The following is a 21,251-nucleotide window of genomic DNA, read 5'->3' as shown; positions in this document are numbered from 1 at the left end:
CATCCTATGGACAGATGAGACCAAGATCAACTTGTACCAGAGTGATGAGAAGAGTATAGAGAAGGAAAGGAACTGCTCATGATCCTAAGCATACCACCTCATCAGTGAAGCATTGTGGTGGTAGTGTCATGGCGTGGGCATGTATGGCTGCCAATGGAACTGGTTCTCTTGTATTTATTGATGATGTGACTGCTGACATAAGCAGCAGGATGAATTCTGGTGTGTTTCGGGCAATATTATCTGCTCATATTTAGCCAAATGCTTCAGGACTTATTGGACGGCGCTTCACAGTGTAGATGGACAATGACCCAAAGCATACTGCAAAAGCAACCAAAGAGTTTTTTTAAGGGAAAGAAGTGGAATGTTATGCAATGGCCAAGTCAATCACCTGACCTGAATCCAATTGAGCATGCATTTCACTTGCTGAAGACAAAACTGAAGGGAAAATGCCCCAAGCACAAGCAGGAACTGAAGACAGTTGCAGTAGAGGCCTGGCAGAGCATCACCAGGGATGAAACCCAGCGTCTGGGGATGTCTATGTGTTCCAGACTTCAGGCTGTAATTTACTGCAAGGGATTTGCAACCAAGTATTAAAAAGGGAAAGTTTGATTTATGATTATTATTCTGTCCCATTACTTTTGGTTCCTTAACAAGTGGGAGGCACATATGCAAACTGTTGTAATTCCTACACCGTTCACCTGATTTGGATGTAAATACCCTCAAATTAAAGCTGACAGTCTGCAGATAAAGCACATCTTGTTTGTTTCATTTCAAATCCGATGTGGTGGTGTATAGAGCCAAAAATGTTAGAGTTATGGACCGGACTGTATGTTATTTCTGTTCAGTTTGCTGGAAGAACCATTGTTCCTACTTTGATAAAATCTGTGGTCCACAAGGAGTTACTACACTGCATCCTGAACTTATAAGTGCTCCTCAGAGCCGGGCCCTTGCTTTTTCTTTAATCTTTAGCATCCCATATTATTTGACTTCTCAAGGATCGGTTGGGAACCGTAAATTCAAGTGCACTGTAATTTTATTTTCCTGGCATGCACTAGTCTCTCTCTTGTGACCAAGTGGGTATTTGGTATGTAGATGGTGATGTGCTCAAACACAATGGAGGAGATTTATCAAAACTGGTTCAGAGCCAAAGGGGAGTAGTTGCCCATAACAACCAATTAGGTTGCTGCTTTCACTTTCCATCATGCTATATATTACAGAGCTCCAAATCCCTTTTTATAGCCACAGAAGTAAATTAAATAATTCTAGCTTTCTGTCACCACTAGAGGGAGCACACTGTCTAAAAACTTCTACAGCTCTTATTTAACTCTTTCACAACATACACATATAGAGCAGGCTCAGGGGCAAAATCCGCTTTCTACACGGTGGGTGCCACTGTGTTATGCAGCTAACGCCCGCCCGCAGCAATGGGTACTGGACCCTTCAGATGCTATTGTTTCTCAGCAATTAGACGGATAGGGTTTTCTCTGCCTCCACGACTCCAAACGTGCTGATTGTATGTCCTGTCAACAGGGGCTTAGTGAAGGCCCCAGACCTGCCATTATAGTACTCCTATTACATACTGCCATGAGAAAATGACCCAGTGTTGCTCAGGTTCTCTGTCACCAGTTTTATGCTCAGATAGGGCAGGATAAAACTGGTGACAGATCCTCTTTTAATCTGTTTTTGTATCAATAAGTATGGCCTTTTTCAATAATATGTAGCTCTGGAACGGAAAAATTTCTGACCCAACCATAAAAGGGACACGCCTAATTTAAATGGGTTTTCCAGGAATTCTTCACCATTTACTTATGGCCTCTAGTGTGTATGACATAATGAAAACTCATGCTCACATGTTCCCTGCCGCTCCAATCCGGTGTGCTGGCTCCCACCCGGCTTGTTTACTTACATATGGTCATCAGCACCACTGCGGCCTATGACAGGCTTCAGTGGTGGTGTCACTACTGTGTCACAAGCTACTTGGGGACGCATCACCACTGAAGCCAGGGGACCAGAAGATGTGCCGAACAGGAGCCAGGGCACAGGACTGGTGGTAGACAGCAGGTAAGTGTGAGTCTCTCATTAGGTAATAGACACTGGGGGGCCATATGTAAATAATGAATTCCCAGAAAACCCCTTTAAAGGCTATGTACACCTTTTGGGGGCAATTTTTTATGATTGCATTTTACTCATTTGGGGCTAAAAATAATTTTTTTAATTGGTCTTTATTAAAAATTTTGAGCCATTCTGTCCCAAAGGGTTACCTGTTTTTCTAGCTGCGTGAATCTATTTTCAGTTTGTGCTGATCATCTAATGAACTTTATCTCTAAATTACTTAAAGGCCATAAACACTTAATTAAGCCATCCTCTTATCAGTAAGATAAGAATTGAGCTTTGAATGTTTATAAGGTTGGAGAGCAGAGATAAGAAGCCTGTCAGCAATCTGAAGGAGCAGAGAGAAAATTCAGATCCCTCTATTAGAGCATCTCAGCCCTGTACAGAAAAAAGGCTCCATATTTGTAATAAAGACCAATTTAAAAAAAGATTTTTAGCTCAAAATGACTACAATGCAATAATAATAACAAAAATGCTCCCAAAGGTGTACATAGCCTTTAAGGGTTATGATGTTTAAATAAAAGTGAAAATAACACTAGAGACTTCATCACAGAATATATCCCTCTTCGCAAAATTTCGCTCCAGACCGTACTTTTTACAGGGCCCTTTTAAGTTCACAACATTGAAGAAAGCTTGATTTCCATTGAATGAATGATTAATTGAGCGAATATTCCTGTGTCTCATGATAAATGGTCTTTATGTGCTTGTATTTTTAGGGACACAGCCGGACAGGAGAGGTTCCGTACTATTACTACAGCATATTACAGAGGGGCCATGGTAAGAGTCCACTTCTTTCTAACCACATGGCTCACTAAGGGCCCATGCACACAAACGTATTTTTCCGTGTCCGTTCCGGGTTTTTTTGCGGACCGTATGCGGAACCATTCATTTTAATGGGTCCGCAAAAACGGAAGATACTCAATGTGCATTCCGTTTCCTTATGTACGTATTTCCGTTCCGCAAAAAAATAGAACCTGTCCTATTATTGTCCACATTACGGACAAGGATAGTACTGTTCTATTAGGGGCCAGCTGTTCTGTTCCGCAAAATACGAAATGCACACGGACGTCATCCATATTTTTAGCGGATCCGTTTTTTGTGGACCTCAAAACACATACAGTCGTGTGCATGAGGCCTAAGTGAAATCCCCAGAGACCATGTAGCTGTCAAGTTCTCCTGCAGTAGTATGGGGCTCCAGAAATTGCAAAGTTTTTGTCCACCCTGGTTTATGTACATTTTTATGTATTTTCAGCGTAGAGGTAGTCCAGTATTTGAAAGTTTTCAGCCTACAACCCTATAGTGCATGGCTTGATGATGTCCTGCTGCCTTCCCAGATGGTTTGCAGAATCCGGGGACACCATTGCCCCCAATAGATATGAGACCTAGAGGTGGAGCCCTCACCCATCAGGCATCTTTTATCCCAAACACTCAAGATTTTTAAAGACTTGTTGTAATTTGTGCCAGATGTATCAAATGTTGCACAATGTTTGATAAATTTGGTGCATCTTTAAGTCTAACACTTCTATCTTGAGATGTTACTCTACCTTCTCAACCACCCTTTTACTAGTGTAAGATTGTGACAATTTTTGCAACTTTTTAAAAAGTCACAGTTGATAAATCTGACTTAAAGAGGACCTTTCACTAGTTTAAAAACTAAAAACTAACTATATCAGTGGGCAGAGCGGCGCCCAGGGGTCCCCCTGCACTTACTAGTATGTCTGGGCGCCGCTCCGTTCACCTGGTATAGGCTCCGAGCTGTGCCCGGTATAGGCTATGAGCTGTGCGCTACGATTGGCCAGCGCTGCAGCAAGGGACAACCCTAATACAAAAACTCCGCCCAGTACAACAGAGGGAGCGTAGACACCGGAGCCTATACCGGGCGAACGGAGCGGCGCCCAGACATACTAGTAAGTGCAGGGGGACCCCTGGGCGCCGCTCTGCCCACTGATATAGTTAGTTTTTAGTTTTTAAACTAGTGAAAGGTCCTCTTTAAATCAGTTTGACAGGCCAGCTACATCCATTTTCTCACTTTTGCAAATTGTAGTGAGTGGTGTAAAGATGCTGAATGGTGCAAAATGTTTGCCCGAAAAGTTAAAAGCTCTATTGTGCGACTTTTTGAAGCCGGCATTCTGGAGTGCAGGGCCTGATAAATGACACCGTTTGGCTCTTTTGGTTTACCTGAAGTGGTAAATATATTTTTGGTCTTTCTTTCAGGGCATCATGCTGGTGTACGATATCACGAACGAAAAGTCATTTGACAATATTAAAAACTGGATAAGAAATATCGAAGAAGTAAGTGATTGGTTTCCACTTTTCTCTGTGCAGTACATATAGTGGGGTCTCTAGAAGTCTTGGCAATCTGTTGCCCACAGCTTCCTTGCAGTGTAATACTTGGATTTGTGAGGAGTGGACCAGCTAAATAGGAAGAGTAATCTAATCTAAAAGACAGTGTACGGTAATTGAAATAGTTTTTGGACAATAACATTTATTTATTTATTTATTTTTTGCTGTAAACTTATTTCATCAAAGCTAAGGGCCCATTTACACAACCGTGTTTTTCTATGTGCATCCGATCCTCAAATTAGCGGATTGGATGTGGACCCATTCATTTAAATGGCATCCGCACTTCCGTTCTGAAAAAAAATTTAATAATAGAACATGTCCTATTCTTGCCTGTATTTGTGGACAAGAATAGGCATTTCTATCATGGAGGAGGATATTCCGTTCCGCAAAATGTGGAAGGCACACAGGCGCCAACCGTGTTTTGCGGATCCGCAATTTGCAGTCTTCAAAAACTGATATGGTCATGTGACTGAGCCCTATCTGTTTAAATCACTAGGTCTCCTAGTTAAAGTTGACTTTACTTCCGCGTTGAATTTTACTACAGCCAATGTTAGACACTGACTTAGCAATGCAATTTCCGCTAGCCATTCACTTTGGATAACTGACATTCGGCTGACAGCTGTCACTCCTGACCTTCCCATGCACGTGTTCTTTATGGGGAGAGTAAGCCGCAGCCAGCCACCTCTATCCGCAGCTCTTCTTGCCCGAGACTAAATGGATTGTGCATATTGAAATTCAACATGCCCCCATACACATTAGATGGTAAGTTGGTACTGCTGAAATCGGAGGGTTTGACTGCTAGTAATCTAATGTGTATGGCCAGCTTTAGACCGGATAGATGCACATTCTGAGCTGCGTAACGCGAGTTACTTTCTCACCTTGAACGGAGTTGCGTGACAATCTCAGTACCCATTTATTTCTGTTGAACTGGCTGTCATTTGACTTGTCAGCTGTAAGTGTGGCATGAATTAGTGTTGCTAAGTGCTGTAATCCACCAACCCATAGCCGTGAATGAGATTAAGACTAATTGGTACAACACAGTGTGCTTAATTGCTGCATTTCTGGCACGGCGCCATGTGCTGCGGTAAGACCTGCCTTGAAGCGGTCACCTCCTGGGTTAGCCTTTTGAGAATTTATTGTGGTGATGTTAGGTGCCTATTATGCAGATGCTTACTGTTCAGCAGTATACAAGTAGATGTTAAAGGGATTCTGTCGTCCGGATTTTAGCTACAGAGCTTTTCACATCACCTCAGTCTCCTCCGTTTAGTTTAAAATATACAAATCTTACCCCCATATGTCTTGTCATTTAGGCTAAAAATCGCTTTTATTCATATGCAAATTACTTCTCTAAGGATCCCAAGGGGCTGTCCCTCTGGCCGTTGGAGCCCAGCCGTGCCCATTATCTCGGAGCCCAGCACCGCCCTCTGTTAATTATTCACTCCTCTCCTCGCTGATTTTTTATTTTTATTTTTTTCTAGTGCGCCGTAATTTCGCACATGTGCCCTGGATCCACTCATCCGTGCCCGCGCGGTGTCCTGGCAGCAGCCTCACCGAACGAAGCGCGCATGCGCCAGCTGTCTGCGCACTTCGCTCAGTGAGGCTGCTGCCAGGACACAGCGTAGGCACAGGCGAGTGGATCCAGGGCGCATGCGCGAGATTACGGCGCACTAGAAAAAAAGTTTTTGCTTGAGAAAGACAGAGGTCAAAATGTCACAATTTTTGGTGAATAAACAAGCATGAATTGAAGTGCTGCAGTTTTATTTTTGATTTATTCTGGATACTACAGACTAGTATCCAACACTGCGGGCACCACCCCCATAGAGCCTTTTTGCTATAGATTCGGAAGTGCTGCTCCCCCCCCCCCCCTCCTAGGCCATGTGATCAATTAATGTGTCCTCACTGGCCTAGGAAGAGCAGAGAGGAGGTTTGCGCTGGTGCCTTTTCACAGGGTCCAAGCTTTGGGACCTCCGCCAATCACGTGAACAGGATCCTGTGCTCTCTGTTTGAATTGACTATCTCTGGCAGCCACATAGTTGAATAGAGCGGCAGCCTGCATGCATGCCCACCACTCCATTCAAACTGGGGGAGCACGTGCCCCTATTCTAGTGATCGGCGGGGGCCACCACTGTCAGACTCCCTCCGATGGATAGGAGAGAAGTTGTCTTAATGGGACACCCCATTTAATAACTAGTGGTGGTTCCACAATAATGATCTGATCAAAAGGTTGTCATCCTGCTAGGACCACAGCCTGTGTGGGACCTTGGCAGATAGTGATCAGTATTCCTGCAGGAGAAATTGAGCACTGCACAGTTCTCATTGAATTCAGCGGTCAGAGGATCCTATCCCTCTATTAAATCGCACTTCTCCAAAAGGTTGTTTTTAAAATCGTTTTTCTTAACCGGATACCTCATTAATAATACCCGAGGACGTTGGTATGCCGCACTGCGGAGATTTTTTTCGTGTGTATGTATATGTTGGCACAACAGTGTAATCTCTTTCCTACCGAACTGGAAAGTCATAGTTTAGTTAGTATAATAAGCATGAGGGCAAATGACTGGTTAGGACAAGTCCATTCCACCTTCTGGTCAACCTAACCCTCTGAGCTGCTTCCAGTCCTTACCGCTTACAAATGGATGATGTTAAGATGCAGGTAAATCCAGAAGGTGCAGCACATTTGTCTGACTTCACAATATATGAACATTGTCTTCATTACTTTCTGTAACCTTCTTTCCCAGCATGCCTCGTCTGATGTGGAGCGAATGATCCTGGGTAATAAATGTGACATGAATGACAAGAGACAAGTATCCCGGGAGAGGGGGGAAAAGGTAAGTGATTCTTCATCGCTTGCCCTGACAATCTGCTTGTGTCCCCTGGGGGGGGTGTTAATTTTTTGGGTTATATTTTTACTTCTTTTTTTTTATTGTGTTTTATTTATTTTTATCTGTGTTCTCTTTAATTTCAGCTTGCAATTGATTATGGAATCAAGTTTCTTGAAACCAGCGCAAAATCCAGCATCAATGTGGAAGAGGTAAGAACTGGTCACTTGCAATACCCTTTATAGTAATAAGTTCACCATTAGTGAAGCAAAGTTAAGTTTCAATGTGTACATTGTGTAACTGCTTAGACACCAATACCTTAATATATTATGTTGATCAGTTTCCTCTGAGAGGTGGCAATCTGATAATAGAGCACAGACGCCATGGGAAAAATCAGATTTATCATGACTGGCTTGTCTGCAGTCCAAGATGGAGGCAGCCATGTCCTCGCCTTGATCGGGATGTTCTCCAAGAACCTCATGTGTATATGTGTATAGTGAATACAGCAGCAATGCCATTCAAAATCCATATATCCAATGTTACTATCTCGTTTAAATCTTGTGTTTTCTTCTCAGCTCTCTCTGCCCCCTCCTCCTCCTCTGTGTTGTGAGGTTGAGCAAGGCAGATCAGAGTGTGGAGAGGGTGAAAAGTATCAAAGGCTTCAGGGAGGGCAGATTACATAGGCTGTACTTTGCAGTGTGTGTGCTCTTCTGTCTATACTCTGATAGTCTACAGGGGGAAGGTGGTGAATTATACACACTATAAGTTTCATAGAGGGGGCAGAACTCGTAGCAGACGATATCACATACACCTCAGCATTAATGTCTGTCAACACAAGATATCTCTCCAAGCTGTAGAAGTAGAAAGAGCTAATGAGGGCAGCAGCATCCTGGACACGCATGTCTCACATCCAGCCTGTATTACCGTGTGGAACTTGCACATGAGGAAAGTGTGACTAGGAGCAGGTACCAAACTGAATATCTTAGATATGTCTGGCTACCGTTTTCATTTTTCTTGCCTATTTTCCGTGAGCCATAACTTTTTTATATTTCCAGTCACATAGCTGTATGAGGGCTTATTTATTGCAGGACAAGTTGTACTTTCTAATGACACCATTAATTATGGCATAAAATGTAGTGGGAAGAAGGAGAAAAATTTCAAATGGGGTGGAATTGGGGAAAAAAAATTCCCTCCACCGTTTTACGGGTTTTGTTCCCACGGCGTTTTGTTTACGGCAAAACTGACCCATGCCATTCATTCTCTAGGTCATTACGATACCCCATATGTATAGCTTTTTTTTTTATGTCTAAATAGTGTAAAAATTGAAACTTTAAGAAAATCTTCCATTTTATTTTTATTTTTTTTACATCACCATATTCTGACCTCAAACTTTTTTATCCTTGTCTACTGAGCTAGTTTTTATTGTTACCATTTTGGAGTGTGCGTGACTTTTTAATCACATTTTATTTAATTTTTTTGGGTAAGAGAAGCAATGAAAAAAATGGCAAATCAGCCAATACGCCATTCACCGTATTGGATTTTTTATTTTATTTTAATAGTATGTGCGTTTTCGGTCGCGGTGATACCCAGGATGTTTTTATTTATTGTTATTTAGGTATTTTTATTAATTATTATTATTTATTATTATTATTATTATTCAGAAAGGGGGGTGATTTAAACTTCTTTTTATTTATTTTTTATATTAATTTATATTAAATGACTTTTATAAAAAAAAAAAAACATTTTTGACCTATCAGGGATTTGAAAATTGACAATTTCTTTGCATTTTGCTCATTTCTTATGTTGGCCTGCCATCTGGTGGCCAAAATAAGAATTGAAAAATTAATGCTCCAAGTCTCTTCATAGAGACTCAGAGGATTCAGCGCATGTACTGAAGTCCCGATTGGCCGCACTTATGTACCGGGATCTCACTTGATCACGGCATCTAAAGCATTTAATTACCGCGATCGGCATTATTGCCGATTGCTGTAATTAACCGCAGGTCTCTGATATTTTAAACAGCAAAGACTTGCCGGCGATGACGCGCGATGGTGCGTCATGCTTGCACAGCGCTACCAGCGCCGTACATGTATGGCGCTGGTAGCGAAAGGGTTATACACAAAGTAACATATGTAAGTATAATCATTTCCATGTCAGTTGTCTGTGGCTTTTAAAGGGGTTGTCCAAGTTTTCATTGATGACCAATCCTCAGCATAGGTCATCAATAAAAATAACTTGGATGCCCCCTTTTAAGGGGCTCCAAATTCCCTAGTTTCCCCTCACACAACCATACATTAAAATTATCTTGTGGTCCCTACCTACTCACATGCTTATTATATATGTACTTATACAGTCCCTGGTAAATTCAATATTCAATCGATCTTCAGTAAGATCCCTCTAGTGGCAGTGGCAGGCATCCAGACGGTGGCAAGATGCGGGGGATTCTACCTCTGCCTCATAGAAATAGAGGTATTCTGCTTTATAAAGTGTGGGGACTCTCTCTGGTGGACAGGATTAGCGGACGCAGTAAAGAGGCAACAACAAGTTCTTTGGATCAAACAGTTCAGAGTTTTATTCACACTTTAGGCAAGTGACAAAACAAGCAGTCATATTCAAACAAAAAGTCACTATTGCGGTGTTGGTGGTAATTCACACCATGCAGCAATTCTGCCTCAGAGTCTTTGCTGATAGCAGCACCAACCTGTTTTCACACCAAACAGGTAGCAAGCCTTCATCCAGACACAAGGCTCCCAGATCCCAACACAGAGACATGGCTTCTGAGCCCAGCTGGCTATTTAAGGACAGCCAGGTGCTGCCAAAACCCGGTCCGGTATTTGAAGTCCGGTCCGGTATTTGAAGTCCGGTCCGGTATTTGAAGTCCGGTCCGGTATTTGAAGTCACCTAGCTGTAAATCAGCCCAGCAGCACATACTGGGAGGAAAATATCTGTTTTCCCAGACCAAACCGCTCACTGTGTCACAAAAGATACATGCTTTATGAAAGTAGTATGGAGTTTAAAACTAGAATGTTGATCATGTTTGCTTTACAATAAAGATTGTGGACATTTTCTGGAGTTTATTGGCCGGTTTTATTTGTACTGTCACTGGTGATGTCATTTTTTATTTTATTTTTTTTCAGGCATTTTTCACCCTTGGTCGTGACATCATGACAAAACTCAACAGAAAAATGGTTTGTATTAACAGAACTTGTCTATTTTCTTAAGTGTAAAGATATGCCTAGATTAATGGAACAAAGCTCCATCTCTTGGCTCTTATTAGTCTTTGTTACAGACTACTCAACTTTTATAGTAATAAAATGGCGTTTGTTTGTTCCGTAGAGGGTGATATTGGTGTGTAGTTGTTTACTGCTTGCTCCAATGCACAGAAAGTGGTGTTTTAAGTCTTATTCCTGGAGGTTAGCCTATCCTTATTTCAAAGGGGTGGGACAATCCCTACTTGTTAAATCGACTGGTCTGTTATGCTGGCCATAGACTTCTATTATGACGGAAAGCCTCTAAAGGCATTCCGTTATGCATTCTATCCTTGAATTGTGTATGGTCCGTGGTAACGGAACCCATAACGCAATTCACCATATACCTGAACTTCAGAACTTGACGTTCGCTCGTCCCTAGTTGTAACCCCTGGAAAGGAGCAGTATATAATGTGATGGAAAGTGAATCAAGCCAGCAAAAGAGGCAATATGGACAATCGTAATACATTAGTAAGTGCCTTGTATTAATGTTGTCTGCATTTGCTGAAGTGAGACAACCCTTTTAAGAAAAGGGGTTTCCAGGGCTGTACCTAAAACTAACCTGTGGTGAGAAGACCCCTTGAGCCCTGCTTACCCTTCAGCCGATTTTGCCATAATGGGGATCACGTGACTACTCTACTGGCTGCAGGCTCTTTCTCTTGACTTTGCAAGTGGATGCGCTCCTCTTTCCTCCTGTTCAGCTACATCTACAGGATCTGAACAGGAAAGAGGAGGAACACATCCTGTTGCCTCCTCGGAGGAAGACCCCACAGCTAGGCAGGTGGGATGACTGAATTGGCAGAGCCATGGAAGGGTGTCGTCTATTCACAGATTAGTTGAAAGAGGCTAAAAGTACAGGCCTGGAGAAGCCCTTTAATATCTCCAACTTTTGTATTTTCTTTTCCCAGAATGAAGGCAGCTCTCCAGGCGGTGGAGCTCCGGTAAAAATTACAGAAAAATCGGCAAAGAAAAGCAGTTTCTTTCGTTGCGTGTTGCTTTGATAAACTGAAGCACGCTAGTGAGAGGAAGAGATGGACTGTGGCACTCCTGATTGAATGGCTTCTTGCCGACCGCAGGTGCTGCAAAGGCCTCTGGGGGAAAATAAACCTGCTGTTTGCTGAAAGTGCCCGATGTGAGACAGTTGCCGATATGGATTTCTGGAGTGGAAGAATACAATGGGGAGCCTTTTCTTACTTTTGGAAGGAACACATAGGAACAAACAGACTGATATCAAAATCTTAACTCCCGCTCTCTTTATTTGGCTCCATTTTGGGTAAAGGTTGTTGTCTTTCTCAAAACCAATCTGGTTCTGTTCCCTGTTTAGTAGTTATTGGTTAAGGCTGTGATGCCATCCATTTATTACCAATTTTCTGAACTGGAAGAAGCATGGTGGCCTTAGTGATGTAACCATTGACCATCTGCTCTTTGCTGCCTATGGACCTTGTAATGTATTGCAACCAAATGCTGAAAGTGACTGTTGTGGGGGTATCGGTCTGAGCAAATCCAGCATAAAATACCATGTAGGGTCACTGGCAGGTCCCACACAACAGCAGTCAGGTTTGCTTCAAGCTGTTACATGTCTGAAATTTAGCCATATTAAACATGATGCAGATGAATAGTAATGCAGATAAGAAATGTATATTTCATATGAATGTGGATGTCCCATCCTGACACTCCCTTCCACCTTGCAGTTATTAGAGGAGACCCCTGCATTTCTTCCATAATTCCACTCCATGAATACACTTTGCAGACCACCTTCCCAAATGCCAGAATCTTCTTTCCGTCCATGATGCGGTCCTGCTTCAATGTGAATTCTGGCCAGTAAGTCTGTTGTCTGCATCTGAGCAGGTGCTTTCTCCTTGCTCTGTGTTTCCTTTGAGCCAGTAGATGGTATATAAGTGAATATTTTTTTATTTTTAAACTATACTGTTAAAATAGTACTTGGGAACTTTACTAGAACGTTGGAAGATTTATGAAACGGTCTTAAAGAAAATCTTTGTTGCCTGTAGCAACCATAGTGCTCTTGAGAAATAAAAGCTGTGGTTGCTATGGTCAACAAAGTTATTCATTTAGACTAGGGATCAGCAACTTCGGCACTCCGACTGCTGTGGAACTACAACTCCCAGCATGCACACTTACTCGGCTGTTTTTGTAACTCCCATAGATGTGAAAGCAGAATTCTGGGAGTTGTAGTTTCAGAACAGCTGTAGTGCCGGAGGTTGCTGATCCCTGATTTAGACAGTTCTCTAATTCTGCCTCTGTTTTTTCACCTTCGTCTTCATAGGGGCAGTAGCTGAACCATTTTTTTAAGGGGTATTTTGGTTTTTACAATTTTTATCTCCATTGAACAGTATAGGGTATAACTGTTAGATCGGTGGGGGTCCTACCGCTGGGAACCTGTACCCCTCTGAGCCCCCGAAGTTAACAGGTGGGCAGGTCCTATGTACTGCTGCTCCATTCATCTCTGAGAGTTCTGGAGATGGCTGGAGTACAGTACTGGGCCGTTTCCAGAACTCCCATAGAGATGACTAGAGTGCCAGTGCACATGGTCGACCTGCCACTCCGTTAATTTTGGGGCGCCCTGAGGGTTACAGGTACCCATTCTTGTGACAGGTGGTGCGGTAGGACCCCTACTGATCTCACACTTATCCTCTATCCTGTGGATAGGGAATAACCTGCAACAACCGGAATACCCCTTTAAGGGGGTCCTGAAGCTATTGGCAGTAGTCAAGGAACTTTGTAGGTCCTTTGATAGTGTTGCTCCATTATATCTTTTAAACTATAGGGAAGAAGTACGGTTCCACATGCCATAGGATGAGTGTGGACTCTTCACATTTCATTGGAGCAAAGTTGTGTATGGTTTATTATAAAGGGAGGACCGCTGGCTATAAAAGACCCTCTAATTTACTGTAACATTGAGGATGCCTCAAACAGATTATTGAATAGAGGTCCTAATTTTTGTAAGGGACTATCCTTTGGGAGGAGCCAAAGTTAGTTCTTGACCTGACTTATATTTTATATGTGTATATTTTATGCAGCTTTGTTGCTTCCAAGATTCTGTTTTAAGCTGTTACTATTCTTTTTTTTATTTGAGGGGGGATGTCAATTTGGAACATCATCGTTGCAGAGAGTTGACGTGATAAATGCATGCCCCAGCATTATGGTCTTACGAGGACATCTATGCACTGACTTTAGGGATTTATTTGGAACGAGACCTGGAGAAACCACACTGTATCTATGTTTAGCCCAGTGCTTCCCAAACCTGAGTAAATGACCTCAAATTGGATATTTTTTTTGTTTTCTGGATAATGATACATGAACCCATAATTACCCATCATAAAAGGGACACTTATTTTACATTTATTCAAGATTGCCATCTGTACTATTGGAAATCTCCCAAACTATTAACATTAAAGGGGTTGTACCACAAATAATGTTCGAAGTTTTTCAAACCACAATATTTTTTTTAATTGCATTGAATTAAAAATGTATTATAGCTGCTTATTCACCGACATCTATCCGTATAGCGCCACCTGCTGTTTGCTGTTTTCTAAGTTCTCTCTCCTGCTCACTGAGATGGAAGCACATGCTCAGTTCCATCCTTTGTCACTAGCTGCAGCAGACAGGACATGCCCTTTGTGTAAGGACACGTGCCGTAAGATGCCAGCTGGAAATAAATCTAGCAGAGCAATGAATGGGGAGATCCCTGGATCCATGTGAGGTACAGGGATGGTTCTAGCTTTGCTAGAAAGAGATTGCCATCTACTAGATCATATGTGATTTTCATTTTTTACATTAGTCATGGGAGAACCCCTTTTAACATGATAAAATTAACTATGGTAGTCTCTTAAATTGTATGTTTTTTCTGTGCGATTACCATTTTACCTACATTGGGACTTTTTTTGACAAGTTTTTTTGAGTAATGAAGGGTAAAGGCTTGGGGAGCACTGGTATATCCTATTATTATATCATTAGGAATAGACATATGAAAGCAACAATACGATTGTATTAAAGGGGTTTTCCAGGATTAGGATATCCTTGGCCTGTCCCCAAGATAGGCTAACTGTATCAGATTGGTGGGGGTCCGACTCTCGCCACCCTGCTGATCAGCTGTTTTATCCGCACATGAGCACTGCGGCCTCTTGGACTTGCATGCTATCTACTTAGAATATCCTGCACCTTCGCTACTAACTTCATCCCATTCACTTGAACTGGATAAATCTGCAATACCCTACAAGGACAGGTAGATCGTTCAAGATAAATAATGGAGAAGCCTCTTCAAACAACTGATCATCAGGTGTGCCGAGTCCCACCGATCTGGAAAAAAAAACAACAAACAAACAAACATTTTAAAGGGGTTTTCTAATGGTCATCAGTATCTGATCGGTGGGGATCCAACACCAATCAGCTGTTTGAGTAGTGTCATTGCCTTCTCACAGCTTTCCCTAGGCAGCTCAGCCACATTGAAGTGAATGGGGCTGAGCTACGATACCAAGCACAGCCACTATACAATGTAAGGCGCTGTGCGGTGAGCAGAGGGATAGCCAGGGGTCCCGGGTGTCAGACACTAGAGGATAGGTAATCTGTAGTAAAGTCTTAGAAAACATTTTTATCTTTTAAAGGGCAACTTTTGTGCTTGACTGAAGCCACATCCCATTGGTAAGCTGCATTGATTCTTGCTTTTTGTTTGATGTTAGTGCTATATAGTATATACTTTTGTATTTCCCTGTGAGCCAACAAAGCCTGGCACATAGATGAGCCTCTCTACTGCCATTTTTCTCACCATTTTACATAAGTGAGCTTGTTTGGGCCGATACCCAGGATGATGTCAGTCTCTGTTGTAAATCTAAAGCTGCTGATTTTTATGTCTTAATTTTATTTTGCACATTGTTTTAGTGAAAAAAAAACCAAGAAAACAGCTTCTAAGTATTATTGTACTGATTGCTCGTGCTCCAGAGCCTGTGTTCAGAATGCATTCTTTGCTTTACCTATTTTGTGCATTTTCAGTATTTAAAATTTATTTCTAAATTATCAACTTCTTATCCGTGGAATTGTTGCAGTTTTCCATTCATATTTTTTCTTTTCTTTAATGGAATACACTATTTTACAAAAATACATGTCTTATTTCTCCCAAGTTGATGGTCTGAGCACATCCTTTTTAAAGTGCCATTAGTTCTCTGCAATTAGCTTTCACTATTATCTCTGTATTTGACTTGATCTTCAATGTAGAAATAACAAAACCATTCTAGTTTTGCATTTGTTTTATGATTGTATGTGTTGGACGTTGGCCTGCTTTCTTACACACAAGATATATGGCAGGAGGTAATTTAGCAGACTACTGGTAATTTATCAGGCTTTTATGCCTGGAAGCTGCAATCTCTCGGATTCAGGAAAATTCCTTTAAGTGGTTCAAATCATAAAATGGCATAGTTAGGACTAATTATGATTCGAGCCTCATGGGCAGGGATGGAGCTGCTTAAGGTGTCCTTTTGACTTTCCGAAAACTTTTGATATGTCATAGAAACATATCAAAAGCTTTGATCGGTGGGGGTCTGAATGCTGAGAATGAGAAGAGAAGCACTCATGTAATGTAGCTGCAGGCCTATAGACTTTCTACTGAGCACACACTCGCTTTCATCTCTTGCAGTGAGGAGAGAGAATTTGCTATGTGAGCACTTCTCTCTCATCTTTCTAGCAATCAGTGGGGTTCTTAGCATTTAGATCCCCAATGATCAAAACCTTTGATACAGTATCTCACAAAGTGAGTACACCCCTCAAATTTTTGTAAATATTTTATTCTATCTTTTCATGGGACAAAACTGAAGATCTGCCACTTTTTGATACAATGTAAAGTATAATATAACAAAAACAAAGACAGGTGCACTCTGCGGTCTTACTAAGCCCTCAAACTGGTGTTCAAATTGAGAGATTAGCCAACATGTCCTACGTGAGGACATGTCTGAGCCCGAGCATCGCGCCAAGGTTTCTCAAGTAGCTAATTTTACTTGAGAAACCTTGGCGCGGTGCTCTGGGTCAGAAATGTCCTCACGTAGGACATGTTGGCTAATCTCTCAATTTGAACACCAGTTTGAGGGCTTAGTAAGACCGCAGAGTGCACCTGTCTTTGTTTTTGTTATTATATATACTGTTTATCACATCCACACATTTGCTATCCTGTGTAGGATGTCCATTGTGGTACTTGTGGTCCGCTGCAGGCATCCTCCATTGTATGCATTTTTGCTGGGGATTGCCATTAGCAGCGGACCACAAGTGCAGGATCTGCCCTCCCGGTATAGATTCACCACTGCATATGGGGTTAAGGACTTCCTGCTTTTTAATACCATGCAAATTTGTAGTTTGTACAATGTAAAGTAGTCAGTGTACAGCTTGTATAACAGTGTAATGGCTGTGTGTTGAGTTATTTTGGAGGGCACACCAAATTTAATGTCTAAACCGCTGCCAACAAAAGTGAGTACACCCCTAAGTGAAAATTACCAAATTTTGCCCAATTAGCCATTTTACCTCCCCGGTATGTGACTCATTAGTGTTACAAGGTCTCAGGTATGAATGGGGAGCAGGTGTATTACATTTGGTGTTATTGCTCTTATGCGCTCTCAGACTGGTCACTGGAAGTTCAACATGGCACAGAACTCTCTCTGAGGATTTGAACAAAAGAATTGAGCTCCACATAAAGATGGCCTAGGCCAGTGTTTCCCAACCAGTGTGCCTCCATCTGTTGCAAAACTACAACTCCCAGCATGCCCGGACAGCCTTTGGCTGTGTGGGCATGCTGGGAGTTGTAGTTTTGCAACAGCTGGAGGCACATTGGTTGGGAAACACTGGCCTAGGCTATAAGAATGCCAACACCCTAAAACTAAGCTGCAGCACGGTGGCCAAGACCACAACGTGGTTTAACAAGTGATGTAGAAATATTTGTAGTTGAAATCCGCTCGCATCAGACTGTGTGTAAGGAAAGGTAAATCTCTCAACCGCAGTCAGACAAAGTTGTTACCATCTTGAATTCTTGCTGAGCACTCCTCCTCCACAGTCTGCTCACCTTTTATTTAGTCACAGTAACAATAGAAAAGGGGCTGGCCAGTAACCCGACCACTTGCTTCATGTAACAAGGATACAGGAAGATGAGAAAGTTCAGGTACATGTCAAAGGACAGGGGAGGGCATCAACATGGCCGAACAGTGCAATGCACACACCCCATCCCTGTATAAGGAAGGATGAGTCATGTCCATTGTCTGATCAGCCAGGTGGCCGCCCATCACTGTCAGCTTGGACCCCATTCAATACTGCTCAAAGTGACCAGTATCTAGTGAAGATCATTCTACTGGTTCTTATAGGTTTGAGATTATCTGCGAGACATTGCTACGGCTATTGTCAGTATACGGTACGAGTATACCGACAAGGCAGATATGTATCCAGAAAGGAATAGCGAAGTCGCAGCAGAGGTATAATATGTATCTCTCGTTATGCAGACTTCACTTCTCTAATGTGTATAGACATTTGAAGGGAAGAAGCCCAGTGCATTGCACTTAGTGCTCACAAACCGGCAAATGCCCCCCTACACATGTCTCCAAGCCCATGAGAAGGTTTTCATACTGACTGTTTTACCGCTGGTCCTGATTCAACCCAAGTACCCTCTACTAGAGCGTTCTTCGGTTAAATCCGACACAGGGAGACAGATGACAATCTATAAAAACACACATATATCCGAAGATAAAATGTCCGCATAATAAAATTTCCACAACAGTCCCTCCTCTTTGTCATATGCTCCCCAGTGTCTCTCGATGAATCTCGATCTTCTTTGGAAAAAAAAAAAACAACAGTCTTGTCTACGAAAAGTCCTGAATCCATAAAACAAAACAGATGGAAAACAGAAACTCAATCTTGACACGTAGCTTCTTTTCTTCGGGAGGTGAATCAGGAGGTGGCGTTTCACGTTGATCGCGGGCTGGTTTGGAATCCTCTGCATCTGGTCCATGGTTTGGTCTTCGGGGCGTCTTGTCTGTTCGGGCTTCGGCAACTCGGTCGATTAGACATCAGGAACATCTCACTCCGGCATATAGAAGGAATGGAAACAAAATAACATAAGTACATGTCCTATTTCCTTTCGCCCGGATCCAATGGAAAACCAGTGAGCCCCAAGACCTCCCAAAGCTTTAAAAAGGATTCCGACCCTCACTAGTCATAGATCTGCCCTGCTCCTGTCAGTATGAGCATGACCCTTGTCAATGGTGTCTGCTAGCCAGGCATAACCATACCCCATCTACGGGTCGCCTAGCTGCCTGGACACCCATACAGGATTAACAAGCGAGGAGCAGGAGCCAGAGCTAATATTAAACCTATAGCTGATATTACCCTCTAGGAATGTATCGTTATGTGCTATCAACAAACGTCTCCTTGTGGCCCTTGCTAGTTTGAGGTGCGTTTCCCTCCATAGAAATTTAACTAAACAAATAAAGAAAAGTGATACTCTTCAGTTGAGCAGCTTCTTGCAGTGACCGGTGTGGATCCAGTTGTCTCGTCCCTTGAACTTCAGAGGTTGGCGTTATCAGCAGCACCTGGAATGGCCCAAGATATCTCGGCTGTAGTCCCGTCCTCGAATGTTTCTTTAGCACGACCCAATCACCTGGTTGACTAGAAAGAACACTGGTTATCGAGTCTGGGTCCTGGAGAGACTCTCGAACTTGGTGGTGGACATTGGGTGATAACCCGTGGGGCTGCCTGGGGGCATACCTGATGGAATAAAGGGTTACAGCGGAACATTCAGGCCATGGATTGGCCGTGATTTTTACCTTCTTTGCAAAATTCTTACCGAAGTACCGTCAAAGAAAAGGCAGTCGTGATGGTTCTCAACTTAATTCCCTACTAGGTTAGAAAATTGATTGACAGTTGAAAGGTTAGTAAAAAGTTTGAAGATTGTAGTTTTCTGCACCACTTTCCCCCCTTCTCATCGTCCTTAAAACCAGGACGAAGAGAAGCTGGATTCAACATGGTGCATCGTCTCAAGGTTAGAGGGAGGGATGAGAGAAAGAAAGAAAGAGAAAAGCGCTTCTATTGGACTCCGTAGTTTTAGTTGGACGGGAGTACATGACAGTGTTAGTTTGCACTGTCTGGAACTTTTGAATGCCCTGTTGCTGGAGATCGATGGATTAGTGCAGCCACAGTTCTGCTTTCTAGAGGGAACCATGGCTTTGGAGTCAAGTGGGGAATTCACGGACAAACTTTTTCCCAATCCAGACCTCAAAGGTCCCTTCTTTGGTGATGGTCCACTCTGTACCTACAGTTCATTGGTGCCAATCTTTGAGGGGCTTAACAACTCCTCCTCCATAGATGGATTTCATGTACTGCTTGGCTACCCTTATGTTCCCTATGCTCGAGCCTTCTAAAAGTAGGTGCGTCCACCTAGTGTCCCGCGACACATGCCTGGACTTTCCCGCGACACACACCCGGACGGCTGCTACTCCCTTCCGTTCGCCTCTTCGTTTCTGGCACCGACACACGGACTCCGTTCACCCTAGTTAGACCTCAGGAAAAAGGAGTAGCAGCGTGAGGAAAAGGGCTCTCGCCGACACACAGGTGCCCTCTGAGTCTCCTAATGAGATATACCAGCCTCTGTTTTGGCTCTGAATAGTGACCTGACCATAGGATAGGGCTTCCAATTGACCTGGAGTGGAAAAAGGGGCGCACAGAGAACACACAGTACCTTCTGTGGGGACGAGGGGCGCACAGGAAATACACCGTACTCCCGTTGGGGAAGGATCAACAGAGAACACACAGTACCAGCTGTTGGAAAAGGGGGATCATCACAGAGAACACGTCTCCAAGCCCATGAGAAGGTTTTCATATTGACGGTTTTACCGCTGGTCCCGATTCAACCCAAGTACCCTCTGCTAGAGCGTTCTTCGGTTAAATCCGACACAGGGAGACAGATGACAATCTATAGAAACACACACACATCCTAAGATAAAATGTCTGCATAATAAAATTTCCACAACACAAGGCAGGTTCCACTCAGAACAGGCATCTCCCTGGTCCACCAAAGAAGTTGAGTGCACAAGCTCAGCGTCATATCCAGACGTTGTCTTTTCAAAATAGATGTATAAGTGCTGGCAGCATTGCTGCAGAGGTTAAAGTGGTGGGAGGTCAGCCTGTCAGTGTACAGACCATACACCGCACACTGCTTCAAATTGGTCTGCATGGCTGTCGTCTCAGAAGGAAGCCTCTTCTAAAGATGATGCACAAGAAAGCCCGCAAATGGTTTGCTGAAGACAAGCAGACTAAGGCCTCCTGCACACAAATGTTTTTAGTTATTTTTTCCTGTTTACGGGCCGTTTTTTGCGTTCTGTATACGGAACCATTCATTTCAATGGTTCCGCAAAAAAAAACGGAATGTACTCCGTGGGCATTCCGTTTCCATATTTCAGCTTTTCTGTTCCGTTAAAAGACAGAACATGTCCTATTATTGCCCGCAAATCACGTTCTGTGGCTCCATTTAAGTCAATGGGTCTGCAAAAAAAAAACGGAACACATACGGAATGTACTCCGTATGTCTTCCGTATCCGTTCCGTTTTTGCGGAACCATCTATTGAAAATTTTATGCCCAGCCCAATTTCTTCTATGTAAATACTGTATATGCCATATGGAAAAACGGAACGAAAAAACTAAACAAACAAAAAAACGGAACAACGGATCTGTAAAAAACAGACTGCAAAACACT

The 21,251-nt window shown here is 42.8% G+C and overlaps 1 protein-coding gene across 1 annotated transcript in view; it reads left to right on the top strand.

The window, feature by feature from the left end:
* Positions 1–13,991, top strand: part of RAB8B (RAB8B, member RAS oncogene family) — a 38,118-nt gene extending 24,127 nt beyond the window's left edge. The window contains exons 3-8 of the mRNA XM_040413659.1: positions 2,829–2,889; positions 4,327–4,404; positions 7,191–7,280; positions 7,418–7,483; positions 10,409–10,459; positions 11,428–13,991. Of these exons, the coding sequence (XP_040269593.1) occupies positions 2,829–2,889; positions 4,327–4,404; positions 7,191–7,280; positions 7,418–7,483; positions 10,409–10,459; positions 11,428–11,520 (439 nt within the window). The 3' untranslated portion in view covers positions 11,521–13,991. The remainder of the gene's footprint in view (positions 1–2,828; positions 2,890–4,326; positions 4,405–7,190; positions 7,281–7,417; positions 7,484–10,408; positions 10,460–11,427) is intronic.
* Positions 13,992–21,251: the final 7,260 nt, after the last annotated feature.

This window comes from Bufo bufo, chromosome 1, assembly GCF_905171765.1.
Source record: "Bufo bufo chromosome 1, aBufBuf1.1, whole genome shotgun sequence".
Lineage (NCBI taxonomy): Eukaryota > Metazoa > Chordata > Amphibia > Anura > Bufonidae > Bufo > Bufo bufo.
The sequence above is the reverse complement of the archived record's forward strand: the minus strand, read 5'-3'. Positions and strand labels throughout refer to the sequence as shown.